Raw genomic sequence first — 21,717 nt, forward strand, 5'->3', positions numbered from 1 at the left:
ATGGCCAGTGTTATGGAGGATGTCAGACTAAATGATCACAGTGGTCCCTTCTGGCCTTGGAATCTATGACTGAAATGAATTGAAAATAATGGGAACTGAAAGGAGGGCTTCACAATGCATGGCACTAAACATGATCAGGCCCTCACTTTCCTGAGCAATAAAAATATTTTAAGGGAAAATCAAACTTGGTATAGTGAGCTATTAATAATTTCTCAATTTCCAGTTGAAGAGAGGGAAGTTGTAAGGATAGTGATATATGCAAGTCAGTGGGAATTTTAAAAGTAACTATGCAGAAATAAAAAAACATACCTGAGCTCATTTTTTTTTTATTTCTTTTCTAGTGCTGGAATTGTGTCAAAAATACTCAAGGTGGAATTAATTGTGGTGTTGACTGTCAGGCTCTGTCTAGAGCTTAAGGCCTAAAAAGTGTTTGCTGAAATAATAATTACCGCAATTATAAATATTATTTCCGCTTTCCCCATTTCTCTGTTGTTCTATTAAGTGTTATCCAGCCTTGTGATTTATCTTACAAATCTTGTTCTTCTACAGAGCCACAGACTGCAGATGAAGGTGGAGCTGGTAGTATTGATTTTTAAAATGGCCTTCTGCTATTACTTTATACTAACCACTAACCTTTTGAACTGGAATTCTCACTTTCACTGATTGGAGTTAAGGGGAGTTACTTTTACATAGCTGGATCTGGGCCTGCAGGGCTCAGAGCACTGCTGAAGCAGCACACTTGGTCCTCGGTGTAGAGCATGCCCCTGTATCCTTAACGATCCCTCCCAGCCAATTAAGGTGGGCCTTTCCATTGGTGAGATCATAAGGGAGTCTGAGACGGGGTATTATCTGCAGCTTAGTGCCTCAAGGATGAGGATATAAAGCATGGGGAAAAAATGGGAGATCTTTCTGGTTCTGAGTATATGCTGAATGTATACTAATATGGTACTCTGTAAACCAGAATTTTGTAAACAGTGATTTGGTACTTTGCAGACAGTTTAAACAATAGCTGGAGAAACTCTCCTGTGCACAAATTTGGTACATTTCACAAATGGTACATTTTCATGATATAATACAAACAGATAAATAGGTGAGCCTTTTCCTTTAACTACATTTAATTTCTGTGGAAGGAGATTGCAAAAACAATGAGTGACAGTTATTCCAATGAGTGACAGTGATTCCAATGTTTAAAATTCATTTTCCATTGACTTTCTAGCACCTTCCATGGAAGAGGTTGAGACACACTCATAGACTAATTTATAAACTATTCAAATGGTTTCTAAGGCCAAGTCTACACTTGAAGGGCTTTGGTGGTATATTATACTGGCAAAAGCACTTTCAATGTGGACACCATTTATACTAGCCAAACTTTTTTGCTGGTATAGTTTATTCCAGCAAAATAATTGCCTGGTAGAACTGCATCTACACTAGACACTCTTGCCAGCACAGCCTCATCCGTCAGGGATTATGCATCTTCACGCTCCTGAGTGACATAGCTATGCTGGCAAAGGCTTGTGGTGTAGACCTGGCCTGTGTGTAATCAAGGACATTTAATTTTTGTAACTGAGGGCTAAAATGACAGCCCCCTCATGTGAGACCCAGCTAAGTCTATGAGCACTGAAAAAATCTGTGCATGCTTGTAGCTATACTAATCTAGTCCAGCTGTCTCATAATATGACAATATGAGGCTTGAAAACTCAATGAAAGTTTAACTGTGCATGATTTAATTGACACATCTTATTCTGGCAGCCATAGCACATTTTTTCCCTTTTCTCCTACTCCCCTCAGCATGGATTGGCATTTTTCTCCAAAAATTAACCAGTTTGACTGGATTGGTTCGCCTCTATTAAACATGTGATCCTGAGATGCCTGTATTAATTCCAGTTGTTTTCCACTATCCAGTCTAATTTCTCTTGAAAGCCAAATTAGTATCGAGTTTTGTCCTATTTCTAAAAGTCACATTTGTGTCTGCTCTTTTTTGTTTTCCCCACTTCTAAATGACAACAAAAACAAAATGTGCTCTTTATTGCTCATCGTTAAAGATAGCCACTAATAATAAACCTTTAGTTCCATCTTGTTCCTGAAAGACACAAGTCTTGAATGTATTTCTCCTCTCGTTCTTGATGTCACTATCTAGGTCCATCAAAAATTACCAATCTTTTCCAACAAAAATGTCAGGCCTCGCGTTTCTGATGTAAAGCAACAAGACTTGGTGTGTATACATCATCAATTAGCAATAAGGGGCACGTGCCCCTTTTTTGTTTTGCAATTCACCCTTATGGGTTTTGCATAAGGTCTGTTTTGTCTGTTCAGGAGTCTAAACAATCTTAATCTGAAACCTCTCTCGTCTCATTTTTTGGGATTTTTTGGTTGGTTGCTTTTGTTTTGGTTAAAATGTCTTGTCTTGTCCAAGAAACAGCAAGAGGTAAAGGTAAAGCAGACATTACAGGCACTGATACTGGAACATTCAGTTCACGCTGAGAGACAGAATCAAGCAGTCACATCTTTTATCGAAGCCTTGGCTGGGATGATTTAGTTGATGTTGGTCCTGCTTTGAGCAGGGGGTTGGACTAGATGACCTCCTGAGGTCCCTTCCAACCCTGATAGTCTATGATTCTATCTAGTTTTAACTCTGTGAAGTTAAAATTCTGTGCTGGATTATTTTTTAAGATCTCTTGAGAAATTGAAACAAATTACTGCACCGTTGTCATGTTCAATACTTTGTGGGTCTTCCTGTGCCTAGTGAGCAAGAAAAGTGTAGATTTTCCCTGCTTCTACTATGCTGAAATCAGTTAATAGTAACCTTCACATCAGAACTCTACATTTAGACGTAGAGAGAAATAGATAATGAATGCTTATCCAGAATGGTGTGTAATCATCCGTTTTTGTATCCATAAACTAATCTTTAGATTGTTTTCAGATGTACAACCACCTCACCCAAGCAATATTGTATAAAATCAACCCTTGAATCGATTTCCTCCTTTTTTTCCCCTCTCTCAAAGATTGCCAATAGCCTCTAACTTCAGGCTCTAATATAGCTAGCTAGTATAAACAATGCCCCCCCTTTACTCTGCCACCTACACTAAATCAAATTGATTTATATAAAAATCTTCTTGTTCCCCTTTCTCTAACATCTGTGTACCTGGTCAGTCCTTAGAATCCATGGGGATGGGGACCATCCCTTTCCGGTGTCTGAAAAATGCCTAACGTTGTGGTTGCTATAGTATTATGACATTATTGATTAATAATATTTCAGTTTCTCTAACATCATCATTAGAAGAGAGTTACAGAATATTTGCAATATTGTCTTCTGACTGTCTGTTCATTTGGCATATTCAGAGATAGGTTGGTCAGCTTTTAAATATGCTGGGAGACCAAAGCTATTCCAGATACTGCAGAAAAGCCTTCCATGTTTAGTAATTCATGATCCAAGAAAATGTAGCCCCAACAGTCTTCCTTTCCAGGCCCATTCTGTCATGATCAGAACCAGTTTCATGTGAATATAAATATTTAGAACTCTTGACCAAGCAAGGTAAATATCTGGCTAAGATAGCAGTAGATTCACAAGTGTACTGAAAAGTAAACCATACATAATCGGACATTTCAAGAACATCCGGAAGATCAAACCCTATATATGGGGAAATATTGGACATCGATATAATGCGCATGATTCAGGATTACTCCCCATTGATGGTTAGGAATTAATAAAAAATAAAACCCCACAATCAAGCATTTTACAGTAAAAGTTGTTTTATCCAGCATGTTCAGGGGAATGGAGGGTGCCGCTAAGTGAAAAATGCTGGTTTACTAAGAGGGAGGGAGTTTGGGTGTAGGAGGGGGTGCGGGGCGGGATGGGGGTGCATGTGCTCTAGGAGGGAGTTTGGGTGCAGGAGGGGACTCGTGGTGCCGGATCCAGGGCCACTCACCTTGGGCAGCTCCCCACAAGAGGCAACCTGTCCCGGCTGCTCCCAGGTGGAGGTGCAGCAGGCAGCTCTGCAGACTACCAGCACCCTGCCCTGGATCCTGGCTCCATAGCTCCCATTGGCCAGGAACCACAGCCAATGGGAGCTGTGGGGGTGGAGCCAGTAGGCAGAGGCGGCACACAGAGCTGCCTGCTGTGCCCCTACCTAGGACCAGCTAGGACAGGTTGCTGCTTGCGGGGAGCCGCCTGAGGTCAGTGGCCTCCAGATCCGGCACCTCATGCCCCTTCCCAAACCCCCTCCCGCCCCCAACCCCCCACCAGCCTCATGCCAACCGGACTATAAACAGGAATTACAATGAAGATCAGAAATGCTGGTTTATAGAGCTTTCCACTTGGTGAAGTGCTGGATAAAACAGCTTTTACTGTACCATGGTATTAAGAGAGGAGTGGTTCATGCTAACAAATGCAGTGTTAGATTCTGTTAAGAAGCCTGGGAGAAATGACAACATTGCATAATAAACTACATAGAGTCCTTGACAGCAAAATTCCAGCAATTGAGGAAAGTTCCCTATCACAAAACCAGATGATGAAGTGCCTGAGAGACAAAGGTGCATGCCATTAGAGAATATGATGGTCATCAAACATAAAGTTTGACACCACACTCTAGTACCCATGTAGCCCCTGTATGCACATAGAAAAATTACCCTGGGATTATGTTGCATGCTTGCTCCAATTCTTGCAATTTTTTATATGTATAATAAAAAAACTTACATTTTCCAAAGAAAATCCTACAAACACAGAACGAATTCACCAATAATTAAGAAACCATTGATTTGATGCAATGAAAATTTTTCTCAGATAATTCCCTAGGACTTCGGAAACAATTCTTCCCGCTAATGGCCAGACTAAAGGAATAATTGAAGCCTTCTTATCAAGTCTTTAAAATTGTGTTGGCCAGACAGGTTAATTAGAGTTCATTAAGTTACACCCACCGTTTAGGATTCTAAAGCTTTCTTGCAAATGGAAATGCAAATACCACGTACATATCTCTTGTTTCTAATAAGATTTAGTTTTACAATGTTCTATACAACTCGTACTTGGAGTTAGTTGACTTTTTGTTAGCTGAAGTTCATGTGAATAGTCAGGCTATTGCTACATGTTTTTGAAAATCCCACCCCTAGCCATATCCTATATTAAAATAAATAAGGAAAGGGAATTAGCAAGGAAGTGATGGAAAATAACTATTAGTGGATGTAATTTCCCTTAGAAAATTCCTGAAGTTCATCTAAAAACTCCAAAATCTGTTTCAGCTATCTCAGTTCTCTTGCATATTCCCTTATAAAATAACCTTTATGTTTGCCTTAGAAAAAGTGTCCCAAACTTAAATCTTCATTTTTGGCATTTACTATTCAGGTGCTATACAATAGGTCTTTCAAATCATGCTGTGGCCGTGGAATGCCCTAAAAAAGGAAGTTTCTCTTCTTTCTCAGTCTGCTCTTACTTTGCTGTCCTTTTCACACCTCCTTAAAACAGTTTCTTGTGGTATCAGGGAGGGTAGCAATTCTGGAGTTTGTACACGCATTCACATACATACATACATACATGCAGGCCAATCCAGTCAAATTCTCATATTGGCTGCTTCTATAGGAAACTGCCATAGCATGTTGGGGAACCTTTTGAAAAGGGAAAAGAAGCTCCTTCCACAGTTAGTAACCCTATTTTCTCTTTAGCATGGATTTATTTGCTAATAAGTTAACCAACTTTGCTATTAACATTTGATATGCATGCAACATAATGTGCAGAATTTTAGGGTTTTACCATGCTGGTTTATACGACTTTTAGCATGCACTACCAGGAAATACTTATCTATTTCAAAGGGATTTGTGATTTATGAATTTTTTATAAAGTGCTTTGAGATCCTTGAGTGGGAAGTACTGTGTAAAAGAATTGGAGCAGAACTGGAAGTGGCTTTTGGGAAGTAATACTTATGCTTCCAAATTTATCCCCAGAGAAATATGTTAAAGGACACTTTTTCTGATTGAAGATAAATGCTAAAATAAACATTTCTTTCTGCAGCCAACAAACGTTCCACATCAACAGCAAACCTCAAACAAACAGAAGCTGTCATCAACAAACGTTTGTCATCTTCTGCAGCGCTTCTAAACTCTCCTGATCGGAGTAAGTGTTTTGGGTCTTTTGGAGGGAGTTGCTTGGTTTCTTGGGGAGTAGATAATGAGTTTACTGTTCCTCCATCTTACTTGTTAATTCATGTCTCATGTGATCTCAAATGCATTTTACTCCATTTCTTAATTCAGCAAACTGTGCAGGTCTTTTGACCCAATCCTTGGTTGTGATCTCTGTGTTAGAGCAGAAGAGTAATGGTAAAGATCACTTTTCTTATTTCTAGGATAGTTTTATTAAAACCAAATCTTGGTGAACAATTTATGAATTAACCATTTCACACCAACTTTAAGGGTTTAAATCACCGACTTAATTTTAGATAATACTAAACATAATAATTGGGTTGGTTTTTTTGTTTTGTTTTTGTTTTTAAATTTCACAAACGACAACTATTTTCCTGAATGAAATAGATTCAGATCTTTGGTTGCATATTCACAACAGAAATAAATGTTCATCTTGGCATTAAAAATCTGTAGCATGGCCCTGAACTCGTATTGAAGTTCTACATATTGAAGAGCCCTGATTCTTTATAAGATGTAGAATTATATCATAACATGGGCAAAAAAAAGTGTGAAAATTCTGCTGTTTCCCTTTTCACATTGACCTTGGGCTTTGCGGTTTCATGGGATGTATCTTCATATTAGCCATGCAGAATGCCTATACCATTAGTTCCAATGTATTAAACCAGAGGTTTTCAATCTTTTTTTTTTTTTCCCCATTTGCAGACCCCTAAAAATTTTTGAATGAAGGTGTGGACCCCTTTGGAAATCTTAGACCACCAGGGGTCTGCAGACCACAAGTTGAAAACCACTGTATTAAACTATTGCACCTTACAAACTCTGTAATGATGTACATAATTTTTTTTCCCAGAATGGAGCATTGCTTGTTTTCTTGATGTTTATCTCTGTTCTCTCCAAAACACTGGGGTAAACACTGCTGAGTCTACTACCGCTGAGGGATGTAATCAACCTGAGGGACATAATCAACCTGAAATCCAGTCAGTTTTTAAAAATGAGTTGCTGATATAACACTTCAGTGTCTCCCTGTCAATTTTTGTGGTTTTACGAGTCATATTTTATATTTTTAGAAGTTTTCTCCTGTTGTGTAAAATCATACCAATAGGGGAAATACTATCAAATGCATAAAGTGAACAAACTGGGGAAATTGAATGATTTTTCTCCTTTTTTCCATTATAGGGAACATAAGTGTTACATGTAGCATTAAGTACGTTTTCAGACAGAAGTGATTTATTTAAAAAAAAAAACAAAAAAACTGAACAAGCCCCAGTAAACATTACCAATAATGCTATAGTTCTATGTTTTACTGCAGTCCTCTTATGACGTACATGTCATAATGCCTTTTCCAGACTGAAAAGTTGATAGTAACACTAGGAAGGTCACTAATCTGCTTTTAGAGGAGAAACTTAAAAATGAATTCCACCACCACAAATAACTTCCTTTTTCTTTGGTGATCTCAAGGCTAAGAGAAATCTCTCTGAACCCTCTGGAATGCTATGCTAACACTTTAGAGGGCAGTCGTGGTGAACTGCTTCCCTCCTTCCAGAAATTACTATCCCTTATTGTTACAAAAATCATGCATAAATTGAGGAGGAAAGGATAACTTTTTTTTTTCTGAAGCCTAACATGGAGACAGATTAAGGGCCCAATCCTGCAAACAGGTATACATGTGGGTAACTTTACATATGTGATTATCCCTGTTGAAGTCTGGGTCTACTCGTAATTAGGATTATTTATATATATCTGTGTTTGCAGGATTAGGCTATAGCTACGAACCAGAAACAAAAAGGTTTATAAAATTATGGTTTATATGCATACCAGCGCACACAGGAAAAATATTTAATAAATTATCAGCCAAAAGGGATTGCTATTAAACCTACTGCTGTTCTGTAATAGAAACTCTGACAAAGCATCTTCCTCCAGTATTTTTGGGAAACCCTATTATATTAAGTGGCTTAAGAGAAATGCAAGAAATCATACAATCCTAGAAATGGGCTGGAAGTCCTCAATTCCAGCTCTGTGGCAGGACCAAGTAAACCTAGACCATCTCTGACAGGTATTTGTCTAACCTGTTCTTAAAAACCTCCAGTGATGGGTACTCCACAACCTCCCTTGGAGGCCTATTCCAGAGCTTAACTACCCTGAGAGTTGGAAAGTTCTTCCTAGTATCCAACCTAAATCTCCCTTGCTGCAGACGAAGCCCATTACTTCTTGTCCTGCCTACAGTGCACGTGGAGAACAATTGATCACCATCCTCTTTATAATCACCCTTAACATACTGGAAGACTTTTGTAAGGTCGCCCCTTGGTCTTCTTTTCTCAAGACTAAACGTGCCCAGTTTTTTTCAATCTTTCCTTATAGATCAGGTTTTCTAAACCTTTCATTATTTTTGTTGCTCTCCTCTGAACTCTTTCCAATTTGCCCACATCTTTCCTAAACTCTGGTGCTCAGAATTGGACACAGAACTCCTTCTGGGGCCTCACCAGTGCTGAGTAGAGTAGGACAATTACCTCCTCTGTCTTACTTACAACACTCCTGTTAATACACCCCAGAATCATATTTGCCTTTTTTTTGCAGCTGCATCACATTAATGACTCGTATTCAGTTTGTAGTCCACTATATCCCCAGATACTTTGCAGCAGTACTACCATCTAGGCAGTTATTCCCTATTTTGTAGTTGTGCATTTGATTTTTTTCCTTCCCAAATGAAGTACTACAGCTGTTCCGGAAAATGAAAACAGTAGGGGATAATTATGGCAAATCACTCAGGTTATAACACTTCCAGAGAGGTATCATGTCCAATGGAGGCTTGCATAGTCTGGTTCAGACAGGATTCTCCCAGTGTCACCAGACAAAGATAGGACTTTTAGATAAATAGCCAGTGCTTGAACTGATTCGGGGCCTTCTTTCTGGTTCTGGATCTAAAATGGATGAACTTGTAATCACAGGGAAAACCCACTTGTGGGTTTTGAAGGACTAAAACCTACCAAAGCCCTAGTTTGGAATTGGGGGTGACCTCTGTTAGTTTTTTTTACATGCATGAAGGTTTTTTAATGTTTTCTCTGTAATGCTTTTACCTTAAGAATATATGTGCTTTCCTAGAAGGAGCTGTGTGTTACCAAAGTATTGCCAGCAATTATAAGATAATAGCCATCTGAGAGAAAAGGAAAGCACAGATGCTGGCCTTTTAGGGAGTCTGGCTTACTGGGGATGTCAAGATGTAAGGCAAGGAGCTGTGTAGCGGGTCTCTGCCCAAAAGAGATGATGGCTGAGAACTGGAAATCTTAAGTGGATGTCCTTGGTGGACCACAGAGTAGGAATACAGGTTCAATTGCCTTGAAACAATGTGAATATTCAGACTCTTTGGGGAAAATGTCCAGTGCTCATCTTTATTTTCTCTAACAACAAAGATTTAGATCAAGACTCCAAGATTTTGCTCATACTAGCCCAACAGGTAGGAGCAATTATACACTCTTGATCTGGCTTCCAGAGAATAGCTAGTCTTTAGGTGAATGACGCATAGAATGTGCACAGCTCTTCAGGTTCTGCAGCAGCTCTTCTGTGTCCCATCACAGCTTTATAGAGGTGCCCACCTGGTATGGTTGTAATTTATGTGCTGGGTCCAGCCTGACACGTTGTCATCTGAGATGCTGTTTTGTTTTGTTTTATTAAAAAGTTTAATCTGATTAAACATTTTTTTCTTTATTAGCCACCTTAACTGTACTTATGTAGGGAGAATATGAAATTTCAAGTTCCTCCCACCAATAGAACCCAGCTGTCAAAATATAACAACCATTTTGTACACTGGGATGTGCTGCAAAGCGGTCTTGTTCTATGTAATACTGTAATTCAGATTAACCTTGTTTTATGCCTTTAAGACCTATGTGTCTTTATGTAGAACTTCTGTTTTAAGCACCGTTTATATTCCTGATAATACTGGCCAGATAGATATATTTATACTCTTAAACTGAACTGATTTAAAAACAAGTTAATCAAACGTATTTTTCTTCAGTTCATCTAGAGCCTTATCATACACTTCTTTATTTAATCTTGATTGATTCGTGTCTTTCTCTCTTGTTAACAGAAATTTGGTGTATAGATTAGAAATTTACAGATTCAGAATGATTTGTGCTCTCAAATTATTTGAGGATACACTTTTTATTTTTTGCCACAAGGCGGTTCTGTAGGTTTCATAAATCAATCAGATTTGAGTACACTGCTATGGCTTATGCTGTATACAGAAAAGAGGGGTAGGTGGTTAAAGAAACACTTCAGGATTCTATATAAAATGTAATGCGTAATTTGCACTTTCACTTACAGGTACCACAAAGAGAAGTGCTTCATTAAACAGACTGAGTAACAAAGTTTCTCTGCAGTCTGAGCAGCCACCACCAAAAGGTTCACAGGTGGAACAGAAAGGTGCAGGAAACATTTTTTTTTTTAAATAGGAGATAACAAATTGAATATTTCTTAAATTTCAATTGTGTTTAAACTGAAATGTCCAAACTTTGTTTAGAAATACTTCCACTCTCAACAGTGTAGATTATTGTGCATATAATGTGACCATTTGGACTTTGGTATCATTATGCACATTCTGGCAATATCAAACGTTGTATCCAGAATTCTGCTGTTTCTATATGCAAGTGTGTTTTCTCTGAAGCTGTACTTGGGGTGGGTGAGAAGCAAACCAATACGTACAGCTTGTGTGACCAAAGTATTGCATAATGATTAACAATTCTGGTTTATAGGTATTCTTGGCAAAATATATTTTTTTAAAGAAAGGGAGTGGGCAATTCAGAAAATCAATTATGCAAATCTCTTGTTAAAAATAATATTCCTTTGCACTTGTTCTCTAGGAGGAACAGAAAAGAAGAGGAGCACGTCTTTGAATAGAATAAGTAGTAAACCTCATTCTTCTCCTGAACTGGAGAAAGTGAAAAAGGAAGAAAGACCAGGTGGTTAGCTATTTATAAAACTAAATCCTAATCTTGCTATTTAAAAGCAATGCACAGTAAAATTGGATAGGATTACGTTACTTGAGTAGTTTCTTCTGGTTCCTCTACATCTGGAAACTTAGTGAGACTTCTAATTATTTAGTAGTAAAGATTAAACTTTTTTTTCTTTTTTTTTCTCTGACAAAAAATCCTGTCAGGGTTTTTGTGAAATTTACTTAATCATGCTAGAAGTAGGTGAGCAAAACGATAATATATACAAGTCAAAGAGCTAAGACTTGGAAAGATAATCTTCATAAATTTAAGATAAAGAAATAATTTCACTTTAAACGTTAATATTTTTTCCTGCATCTTACTCTGTTTGGCTTTAAAAGCTCTGTTAGTTTTTCAGTTTAAAAGCGACTTCTTTGTTCCTGCTGCTGTACTATGTGCCCACAAGTTAAGGGGGAAATCTGTTCTCATTTGTCTCTGCTTTTCTTTACATCCATCCTTAAAATACAAGACACCTCCTTATTAAGAACTTCTTTCTAATAACTATTTTCTACTTGAAGCTAATGGATGGCAGCTTCTTTAACAAATATCTCCCTTTCAGTTAACACATTTGAAATTTTCCTTTTTAGCAGCTCTTTCCCTGGTAAGAAACTACTGTAGAATGCTTGGAACCCCTTTTCATATTGAGTTGACAATGATTACTATATATGTGAGCTTGTGTGTGCAAATAAGACTTAACAAAAGCTAACAACTGTTGGCAATAATTTGCAAGGTTTTTCTCTGGTTTGTGCCACCGGTCTGTTGTAATATCCTCTGTTGCATCCTAACTTCGAATGAAGATAACCTCTGCAAAGCTGAATCGAAAGCTGTTCATGTTTTGACTTTATTTCAGCACTCCATCTGTGTTTTATGTTTACATATCATTCTCTGTACATAACAATTAGTAATAAGTTAAGGACAACAAATGCAATCCTATTTGACTACAATGTTTTATCCTGCTATACTATTACTATGTATTTCCTTCTTCATTACTTTAATAGTTTCTTCTGAAAACGTTATGATTTGCAACAATAATCCCAAAGCTCCTTTTTTCTTTGATGCTTATTTTCTTCATTATATTACTTCATGTTGAATCCTTTTTGATTTGTTCCCATCATTCAGCTCGTCGCGCGCAAATCAGTCCCTTGGAGAGTAATGTAATCAGTCGCCTCCTCACCCCCACACAGGCCTCCTTAGCTAGAAGTAAAAGTGCTGCTACATTATCAGCTGATGGACCAGATCCCTCAGGTAACAGTAGTGCAGTAAAAGCCTGAAAGTGATAGCAGTTGCTTTCAAAGCAAGAGTTGATATGACAGTGGCTAACTATGTTACCTTTTAGCACAATTCAAACATTTAGTTAACACATCACTCTATATAATACTTCACTAACATTTACTTTGGTAAAATAAATGCAATCCATTGTTTATTTTGCAATTTCATATAATAGTATTGGCTTTTAAGCTACAAAACCAGTTCGTTCGTTCATTCTGCAGAGAATTGTATACTGATATTTATTTTTGCACTGAGCTGTCTGAGATCTGCATTTGAATTTAAGTGACAGCTTAGGAGGATGAAGTGGAAAACCTAATATTTCAAAGGAGGCCTAAGAGACTAATAAGCATGGGGCACAAATTGACTTATCTGAGGGAGAGCAAATTTTTCAGCTCAAAAGTGCTGGAACAAGACGACTAGGTTACCTTTGACTTCTATTGAATCTAAGAAAGTTCCAGTGAAAGTACTATGTTCAATGTAAAGTAAAATGGAATGCACACCAAGTTGGAGTTCATTCCCCCTGCTCTTTTTTTTTTTTAATCTTTCAACTCACAATCAACTTTTTTTTCTTTTTTTCCCTTTCAAATGCATTCCTCCATCTTTATTTTTTTTGGTATAACTTAAGCCAATTAACAGTCCTCACTAATAGTGACGAAACTTCTACACTGCTGAGCTGACTGTAATCAATCCTTGCCTTTGCTGATTCATAATTTATGTTCATGCTTTTGCACAGCTATTTGTGTGCATTTTATTTTTCCACAAAATGTGTTACTTCACTTCATATGAGGGAAATCTTATCTTGTACTGATAGCCAGGATGTGACTCTGACTCAGTGTTATTCAAACAAAGGTTCAGGACTTTTATTTCCACTGTCAACAAGCTTATGGTACTTTCAATAGTGCTAACACTTAATTTCAGTAATTTCCTTGCTCTATTCTAATTCAAGTTATTGGTCATAAGAGTGCAAGAATGCTGTAGATATAAAAATAAAATGTTTTATCCATAAGAGTACAGCGATTAGGAGCTAGCATCTGTCATTAGATTTTTGTATCCCTAGATAGTCTAAAATGTTAGATATGCTAGTTTTAATCTATTTGCAAATATCTCAATTTACATTACTATATACACTTCTTAGATGAGTTGTATATTATATATGCACTACTCTGTTTAGTGAAGGATCCAATACAGTGATCATATTTTCTCATCACATCTTAATATATGTGAAGAGGCTGACAGTTCTGGAGGTGGTAAAGTAATTACAATTGACTATTAACCCTTAAGATTTCTAGTTTCTTCACATACTTAAATCTTGTTTTGTTAATGTGGATAAAGTCTGTGGTTTGGGGGAAAAAGTAAAAATATGCAGTACTGTTAAATGGCAGCAGATGGAATAAGGAAGTGCATAAAACAAGATTAAAATAATTAATATGGTAACTGCAGTTTGTCACACGTTTTATGAAAAATCATTCCTTGTGAGTTGGACGAAACAAAACATTTTATAACTAACACGACATTATCTACACATTGTGAGGTATTCCTGAGATACGCTTCTTTGCCCTATGCAAGGGTTTAGCAGAACTCTGATGGCCAGTCTAGAAGTAATCATGACAAGATACAGTTTGACTAAATTGGAAACTACATTTAGGTATTGAAAGTTTAATGTAGACATTGTTTGGAAAAGCACTTTATTTTTTTATCTACACTTGACTGCTGCTTTCTGAATGGTTTCATTCTTGGTGCTGTGGCTTCCATACTCCTAATCGTGAGGTGATGGTGTCTTGCGTCCATGACCTTTTGCAATGTGCACTTCCAGTGGTGTTTTCTCTGTATGGGTTCTAACACACACAATCTTTCTTTCTCTCTCTCTTTCTCTCTCTCTGTCGTTTTTTCCTGTTCTGATGCTGTGCACTTGGTTCTCTGTTTTGTCTTGTCAAATTCCTGACTTTATAGAATCTCACCTCTGTCCTCGTTCAGCTTCAGCCAGTTCCATCAGTTCTCCAATCCAAACTCCTAAAGTGCCTGTGCGCAGCCGTAGCATTGACAGATTGAAGACCACTGTATCTTCATCTGACACCAGCTCTCCAGAATCCGCACAGGTCTGTTGAAAAGTTCCTTTTACAAAAGGCTTGGTTTTTCTATTTTTGGACAGGTCAAGTTAGGGGCGTGTTATAACTGTTTGCAATCCTAGTCAGCTGCGTTATTTATTGCATCAGAACAATTAAATGTTAGTGAAAATTCTTTATTTTACATTGTAAATAAACATTGTTGGATAATGTCACAAAATACTATTGTAATGAGAAGAACAAGTTGATGTTTCTTTTTAAAGTTTTAATAATCTTTGGTTACTAATTACGCAAGTTAGTAAAAATAATTCCAAATGGAACAATAGGTATACTAAAGAGTCACTTCTTTTCTTAAAAAAGAGAGCTTTATTTTAGAGCGTCTCCAAACCAAAATTTCAAACACACCAGAATTCCAGGGTGTTTAAAGCCAAACCTAAATCAGCCTGGATCTAGACTGTGCATTTATCTTTATAATCTATTTATCCAAATCCCCAGATTCAAACATCCTGAGACTTTGGGATGTTTGAAATCTGGATATGAATTTTGTGGAATGAGCTCTTCTGTATTTCCAGGGCATGCTGTTGATTATAAATCCTAAAGCCTCATTAATATAACATAACTAGAGCCATGTTCAGGAAGATAAAGGAAAATCCAAGGGTATCTTAATGTGACTAGTGAATGTTGTGATGACAGCACTTCTGCATTTCTCTGGTGTCTTCAACGTATTTTGGAAGGTGTACATTACCACTGTTTGTGTATCTGATCAGAAATCAGAGACAGAAAAGCAGTCCCCGAGTCCTACTGGGAGGCGCCCTCCATCGCCATCTGTATCAGCTCGTAGAAGATCTCCATCCCCTGCTAATTTGGCAAAACGTCCGTCATCTCCCTCTACAGCTAGGTATGTTTAAACCTGTGTTCATCCTAAACCACGTTCAGCACAAAATGAGCACTACTTCCTGTGCCACAGGTTTGGTGTCCTGATACTGTCCAGTATGAATGCAGAAGGTGCATATTGTTGCTATGTGTATAAAATCAGTTACATACTCCAAGCTTTCAGTGAAGCCTTATTAGGTGTTCCTTTCTCTGCAGACAAAATCAAAAGGCCCGTCCACCTTCACCTAGTGTATTGAAACAAAGGCCATCATCCCCCACTACAGTCTCCAAACCAGCACCTATTCAACGCCTGCCTCTCACACCAAGTGTTATGAATATTACCAAAAAGAAACCTGAAATGGAGTGCAAACCAAAGGACAAGTGTGAAGAAGGAGCAGGACAAGAGCATGGCATTTCTCCAATCTCTGAGAGGGAAACTGTCGCAATTGCTGCAAAGACCAAAGAAGGTAGGAGCCTTTAAGTGATCCACTTGTCTATTCCATTTATCTTTATGGTGGTCCACTACAGTTTGAAGTTTAATGGTGGTAATTACCTATAAATAGTGTTAGAGAGTGAGAGCTTTGTAAGTATGCAATAAATTTAAAAGCAATCCAGAAGAAACTTAAATCTTTTTGAATGAACACAAATTGTTCCTGACTGCTCGTAGACATGAAAGATGACTTGACAATTCCTGAAAAAGTCCTAGCCAAGTTCTATCTCCTTCCTGAATTTCCCCTGCATCTCTAGTTTGATGCAGTATTTTTCAAAGTGAGGAAGGGATATCTTTATGGTTGTATAAGAGCCCTTGGAGTCAGGATATCTGGTTCTATTTCTGATCTTTCCACCAAATTCTTGTCTGATCTTGTTTTATGCCTTTCTATATGGAACTTCTCTGTGCCTTGACTTTTACATGTGTAAAATGGAGATTCATGAATATTTGAAAAATATTTAGAACTTCTTGGAGGGAAGACACTATAGAAGTGAAAAGTATTAATATTCACTTCCTGTAGTTTCACTGAATACAACTGAATAGTGGTGCATTCTACCCAAGAATTGACAGCATTTCAGTGATGGGTGAAACAATCCCTTTATACTGTAGTTTGTAAAACAATTTGTAGGGGATTTGGGGATGCTTCAGGTTAAAAGATGTTGTTTGCAAATTGTTAATTATACAGTAGCTTTATAAATTGCTGGGTTATACCATATATAGTAGTCAGTTTGTTTGACTAGAGCACTAAAGGCATTGACTTTAAGTCTTGTTTACAATGTAACTTCTAAACTAAATCCTATTCCACTTTGTACATATACAAAGAAATACTGGATTAGATTCTCAAATCCAAGACACACATGCAAAGTGATTTCAAATAGCAGGAAATGCATACAAATTAAAGCACACATCTTTGAAACCTTGTTCTGTAAACCAGATACCTATGAAATTGAGCCAGCTATCACTTTAAAAATTGCATGCATATGCGTTAGCCTGGAGGAAAAATCAACTGCTCATTCATCGTAGTATACATGAGACCTAGCTTCCAAATGGTTAGAGGCCTGCCTAAATTTTGATTCCAATGTATGTGCAATCACCACAGCATCAGGAGACAATGGGCAACACTGCCACACACAGGAGAATGAAAGAGACATACTTCTCCCAGGTTGGAAATAAATCTCCTGACCCCCCCCCCCCCATTCATTGTGCCACATGAGCACATCCTCTACCCTTCCAACCAGGAAGAACACCCTCTACAATCTCCAGAAAAGAATCTGGGAAAGATTTCTGATGAGGTATCACATGCTCTTCTCTGTGGAGAAGGTCATAGGGGAAACGTAACAGAAAAAGGAGTTTGAACAGGCAACTGGTGGCAATACTGAGGGTGAAAATCCTTCAAATACCATGGATAAGTGGGATCATATGCCTGATGCATGTCACTGCATGTAAAGATACTTATGTGTATTCCTGAATGTGTGCAAGCTTGAGGGAATGTCTGAAAAGTTCCCTGTGATAACACTTTAAACTGGGTGTGAAATATTGCCAGAAATTCTTTGGGATTTCATACGTTATACTGTGCTTTGCACACGTACATTCTTGTGGAAAGATAGCTAGATGTCGTCGTCTAATTGTCAGTGTCGTATGGCATTGTACATCAATCCTGAACAGTGTCCCTTGCTCCTAATTGTAATAAATGTGTATCTGAGAACTGTCAAGAGCATGAGAAATAGATCAGTAATTCACATCACTGATACTAGATCCCTGCTGTCTGTCCTATTCCCAGGTATCTACCAGCTACTCTTTGGCTTCAGTCATGCATGTCTTCCTCTACAGAATCACCCTTGTCCTTCACAAACCCACCTGCTACATCCTCATCTACCTCTGGGCCTCTCATCTTCTGAAGCTTTTCCTTCTCATTGCCAGGACTTTGACCTGCCTCCTCTGCCTCTTCTAAACTGTGTTTGGAACTCAGCCCCGTACCCCATGTTGCCACTTCTGCTCGTTACTTGTCTGCCTCTCTCTCTCCCCCTCCCCCATGCTAACGTCTAGAACTGTATTCACATCTCCTTCCATCTTGCTCTGCTGCTAACCAGATGATCACTTTCTTTGTAGTTGAGAGTAGGAAGCTGGGAGTAGTTCTCTACCTAACTCTCTCTGGCGTTTATAGGGCAAGGAGACAGTATGGAAGTTGATCAACGCAGAGGTGTTGGTTTATCTTTTCTCTGTGAGTATGAGGTTGTCCACTCCTGGCCAGATATTCCCCTACATGCCCTACCTGTGAACATGGAGGCAGATCCCTCTGTTCTGGAAAAGTTGCTTCACATTTTCAAAATCACGTGCTGTGGAGTTGACATCAGAGGGCAGAAACTGAGGGCAGTGAATGGCCATCTAGCCAGGCTACCTCACTGCTTCGGCACAGTATCATATCCCAACCAGCTCCTGAGGCTTCCACCCAAAGACACTGGCTTTTACCACTGAGTCGTCCCGTGGCACCTGAGTTTCTATCAAGTCCTGGGCTCAGCCTTAATTTCAAGGTAGCTTTAAGTGTACTTAGTGTCCTGGTGTCTGGGCTAGCTGCACCATTGTCCCTTCTTGGGGAGGGTCTCACTGAGTGCACCTCTCACAAATGTCAGACCTCAAGCTTTTATCTCTGCTGGGGTAGAGTTCTGCAGTTCACCCGCTTTTAAACTAGGACCTGGATTACAGCCCCTTAGTTAGCAGTTGTGACTGCTTCAGCAGGTCCAGCTGAGATTTAGACCCTGGTATTGACTTCTCTCCAGTAGCTGTGACTAGCAGTTACGCAGGGACCACACAAGCTTCTCAAACAGTATTGTTTAACATAACTGTACAACAGAACATTCAGAGACATGCAATAAAAAAATAACAAAAAAGGAGACCTCACCAAATGGACCGTATCTAGCCTTTTAGCTGCTCCTGGCTCAGATGTTTAGGCCCTGCTTAAGGTGAGACTTCATACCCTGCAGCTCCTATCTCTCTCCCAGTTTGTGTCAGCCCCGTGGGCTGCTGATCACTTTCTCTCTCCCTTTCTGGCAGTGGAACCTTTTTAAACTTTTGATCCTTATGATCGCCTTGGCCAAACAAGTCCTGTTAACTTTGATGGCACCTGGAAGTGGCATCTCCCAGTAAAAGCCCCCATTGAACACTTAACTTGGCTTGAAGGTTTGTACCTGAGGGACTGCCTTAGTTCTTAGTCCTTGTTTTGCTTCCTGCCATCCAAAACTGAACAGGGAAACGTATAATAGTCATTACAATAATGCGGGTATCTCCCAGTTGGTCACACTTGGATCTTCATGTCACTTTTCCCCCTATGATGGACTTGATTGCCTGTCAACACACCTTGTCTTGTTTGTTTTTCCTTTTGTCGACATTGGTAGGTAGTTAAAATATGCTATTATGCAATAAAACACATCTTATTTTTCAGTGACTTGGAGCAGTCTTACACAGCTTCTCTTCATGAGTTAAAAGGCTTGTTTCAACTTAAAAACATATGTGCTCATTCATCTGAGTTGTCAACTTGTGTGTTTTATGATGGGTAATAAACTTGAATGAAATAATTATATGTCTGAGTTGTTGAGGAGTCGGAGGGTATAAGGATAAAACAAATAGCCCACATTGAGGTATGGGTGATAACTTTCTTTCTAATGCCACACATCACACTGTTTCAACACAGGTATACATTATCTTAGTGGCTAGGTAAAAAACCACATTGCAGTGAGGAGATGGCAGGCTCCTCCTTAGATAGCTGGCACATTCTTCAATCCATCATACAGGAAACTGTAGCTTCACTAGACCTAGGGAGGAGGGTAAACCACCATCAATTCTTCAAAAGGCAACAGTTCCACAGGCCTACTTAACACACTCCTTCCACCCCCTTAACCCAGACACGTCAAGTAGTGCTGACAGTGAATCCTCAGAGAAGGAGTTGGTAGAAGGAACTCTACACACATAATGGGGCTGGAAGTGTCACAATTTCTGCTTCCTTTCAAGGAGTGCTTCTCATAACCCACAAGCTGACAGTGCGTGACGCCAAACACCAACAACTGAACAGCAGTCCTGTTGGGTTACTTTTAAATTATGCGTAGCTTGTTTTAAAAAGTACAGAAAAGGAATGAGACAATCCTGAGAAATGAAAGTTCATCAGGAATATAACTGTAGGAAAACTGAACAGCGCACAAAGCTACAATGGGAGAACATTGCTAATGCATGTGTTCATACTGGGGGGACCCGTTCTGTAATGACTAAATCTGTCTGAAATTTTGGCTTTGGGTAGATGGATTATGTGACATAGGAGCATAAAAAGTGCATCATCTTCCATCCCCACTGATGCAAAGATAGAGGAGGATTATATAGGTCCTCTGAAGAAGCACTTTCCTGAGTTGGAAGATGACCTCTTTTGCTCTACAGACGCAAGGAGCTCCAAGTAGCACAGATGGAGGAATTGAGCAAGACAAAGATCATGGAAAACTTAAATTTGTGCCTCAAAACTGACAACATACAATTCAGGTACCCACGTGTCTGCATACTTTACTTGTGCACCAAATGATGTTGGTACATGCATATCTGAGACTTTGGTATTCCAAAGCTTGTACACTCTCTACTGCATGTCCAGAAATTTGTGCTCCTAATCTTGAATGCACAGAGTTAGTCTGTGCTGAAATCCTTATGGAAAACTATGATCCACCTTCAAGAGGGAAAATATTCATCTTCCGCAAATTGCCTCTCCCACCCTGCTGGCTTCCATCTTCTTCCTATTTCCTTCCCCATCCTGACCTGTCCTAGTAATCTGCCCTTTTGAACATTACTGTGACTGGTTTTCTTTCTTTTTTTATATTGCATACTCAGATAATTTATGTGGTGGTGTATAGCTTGTAATCTTAAAATGGTATTGCCTCAGGTAGAGATTTTACACTGAGGGCCTGCATTCTTCATGGGAATATATAGTCAGGCTCACTTTTGTGATAGGTTTGTCCAAGTTGAATGGTTGATTATTGATGGCATCACTGTTTTGTTGACTTGGCTTTGGCTTTGTGTATAAACAGAGCAGGTGTAAGAATTCTGTTGGCTTTGCAATAGTTGCGCTATTGTTTATATTATAGTAATGCCTAGATCAGGGCCAATTGTGTTCATTGCTGTACAGACTTGTAGTAAGAGACAGTACCTTCCCAGACAGCTTATAATTTCTACAGATGAGGCAGATCAAGGGTGGCAGGGGAACAGGCACAGAATTGAAATGACTTGCCTGATGTCACACAGCAAGCTAGTGATAGAGCTGCAATCAGCACCCAGGTGTCTTGACTCCCAGTCCAATGTCCTATACATTAGCCCACAGTAGCAGCCAGACTTCATGACCAGAAGTGAACAACTGCCTCCCTCTGTATGTTTGCCTTCCCGGGTCTATTTCAAAAACGTCAATGTCTGATGCAAGCAATAGCTTCTCTGAAGTTTAGTAAGCTAATTCTTTGCACATACATGCTGTGCTTTGTGTATTATCAACTTAAGTTTTTTCTTTCCCAAATTTTCATACAACAAATAGCTTAAGAATGTTTGAAGGAAAAGACTTTCCCTTAGTATTGTTTTTAATGGAATCAATCTTCCTGCTATGCATACAAAGCTTTTATTTGGGGAGGTAGATGATTGGTACCAGAACCAGTCTTTGCACCTGTCCTGACTGCTCTCCTGTGCAATTTGGGAGGTAGGTATGTGCAGAGGGATGGTCTGTGTGGTTTGGTATTGCTTGGGGAGGTTGGGTATTTCAGTATTCTTTGGACTGTCTTGTTTCTGGGTTTGGTGATACAGTTTTATTCTTGCTTGTACTAGTATGATTGTGGCACCTTAGAGACTAACAAATTTATTTGAGCATAAGCTTTCGTGAGCTACAGCTCACTTCATCGGATGCATT

At 38.8% G+C, this 21,717-nt stretch overlaps 1 protein-coding gene across 3 annotated transcripts in view; it reads left to right on the forward strand.

Annotated features, from left to right (window-relative positions):
• MAP7D3 (MAP7 domain containing 3) overlaps positions 1-21,717 on the forward strand; it is a 253,954-nt gene that overhangs the window by 219,247 nt on the left and 12,990 nt on the right. For all 3 annotated transcript variants that reach the window (XM_043492118.1, XM_038415867.2, XM_043492119.1), the window contains 8 exons: positions 550-579; positions 5,999-6,100; positions 10,441-10,539; positions 10,977-11,075; positions 12,225-12,350; positions 14,325-14,470; positions 15,205-15,335; positions 15,527-15,777. In XM_043492118.1, the coding sequence (XP_043348053.1) occupies positions 550-579; positions 5,999-6,100; positions 10,441-10,539; positions 10,977-11,075; positions 12,225-12,350; positions 14,325-14,470; positions 15,205-15,335; positions 15,527-15,777 (984 nt within the window). The remainder of the gene's footprint in view (positions 1-549; positions 580-5,998; positions 6,101-10,440; positions 10,540-10,976; positions 11,076-12,224; positions 12,351-14,324; positions 14,471-15,204; positions 15,336-15,526; positions 15,778-21,717) is intronic.

This window comes from Dermochelys coriacea, chromosome 9 (assembly GCF_009764565.3).
Source record: "Dermochelys coriacea isolate rDerCor1 chromosome 9, rDerCor1.pri.v4, whole genome shotgun sequence".
Classification (NCBI taxonomy): Eukaryota; Metazoa; Chordata; order Testudines; family Dermochelyidae; genus Dermochelys; species Dermochelys coriacea.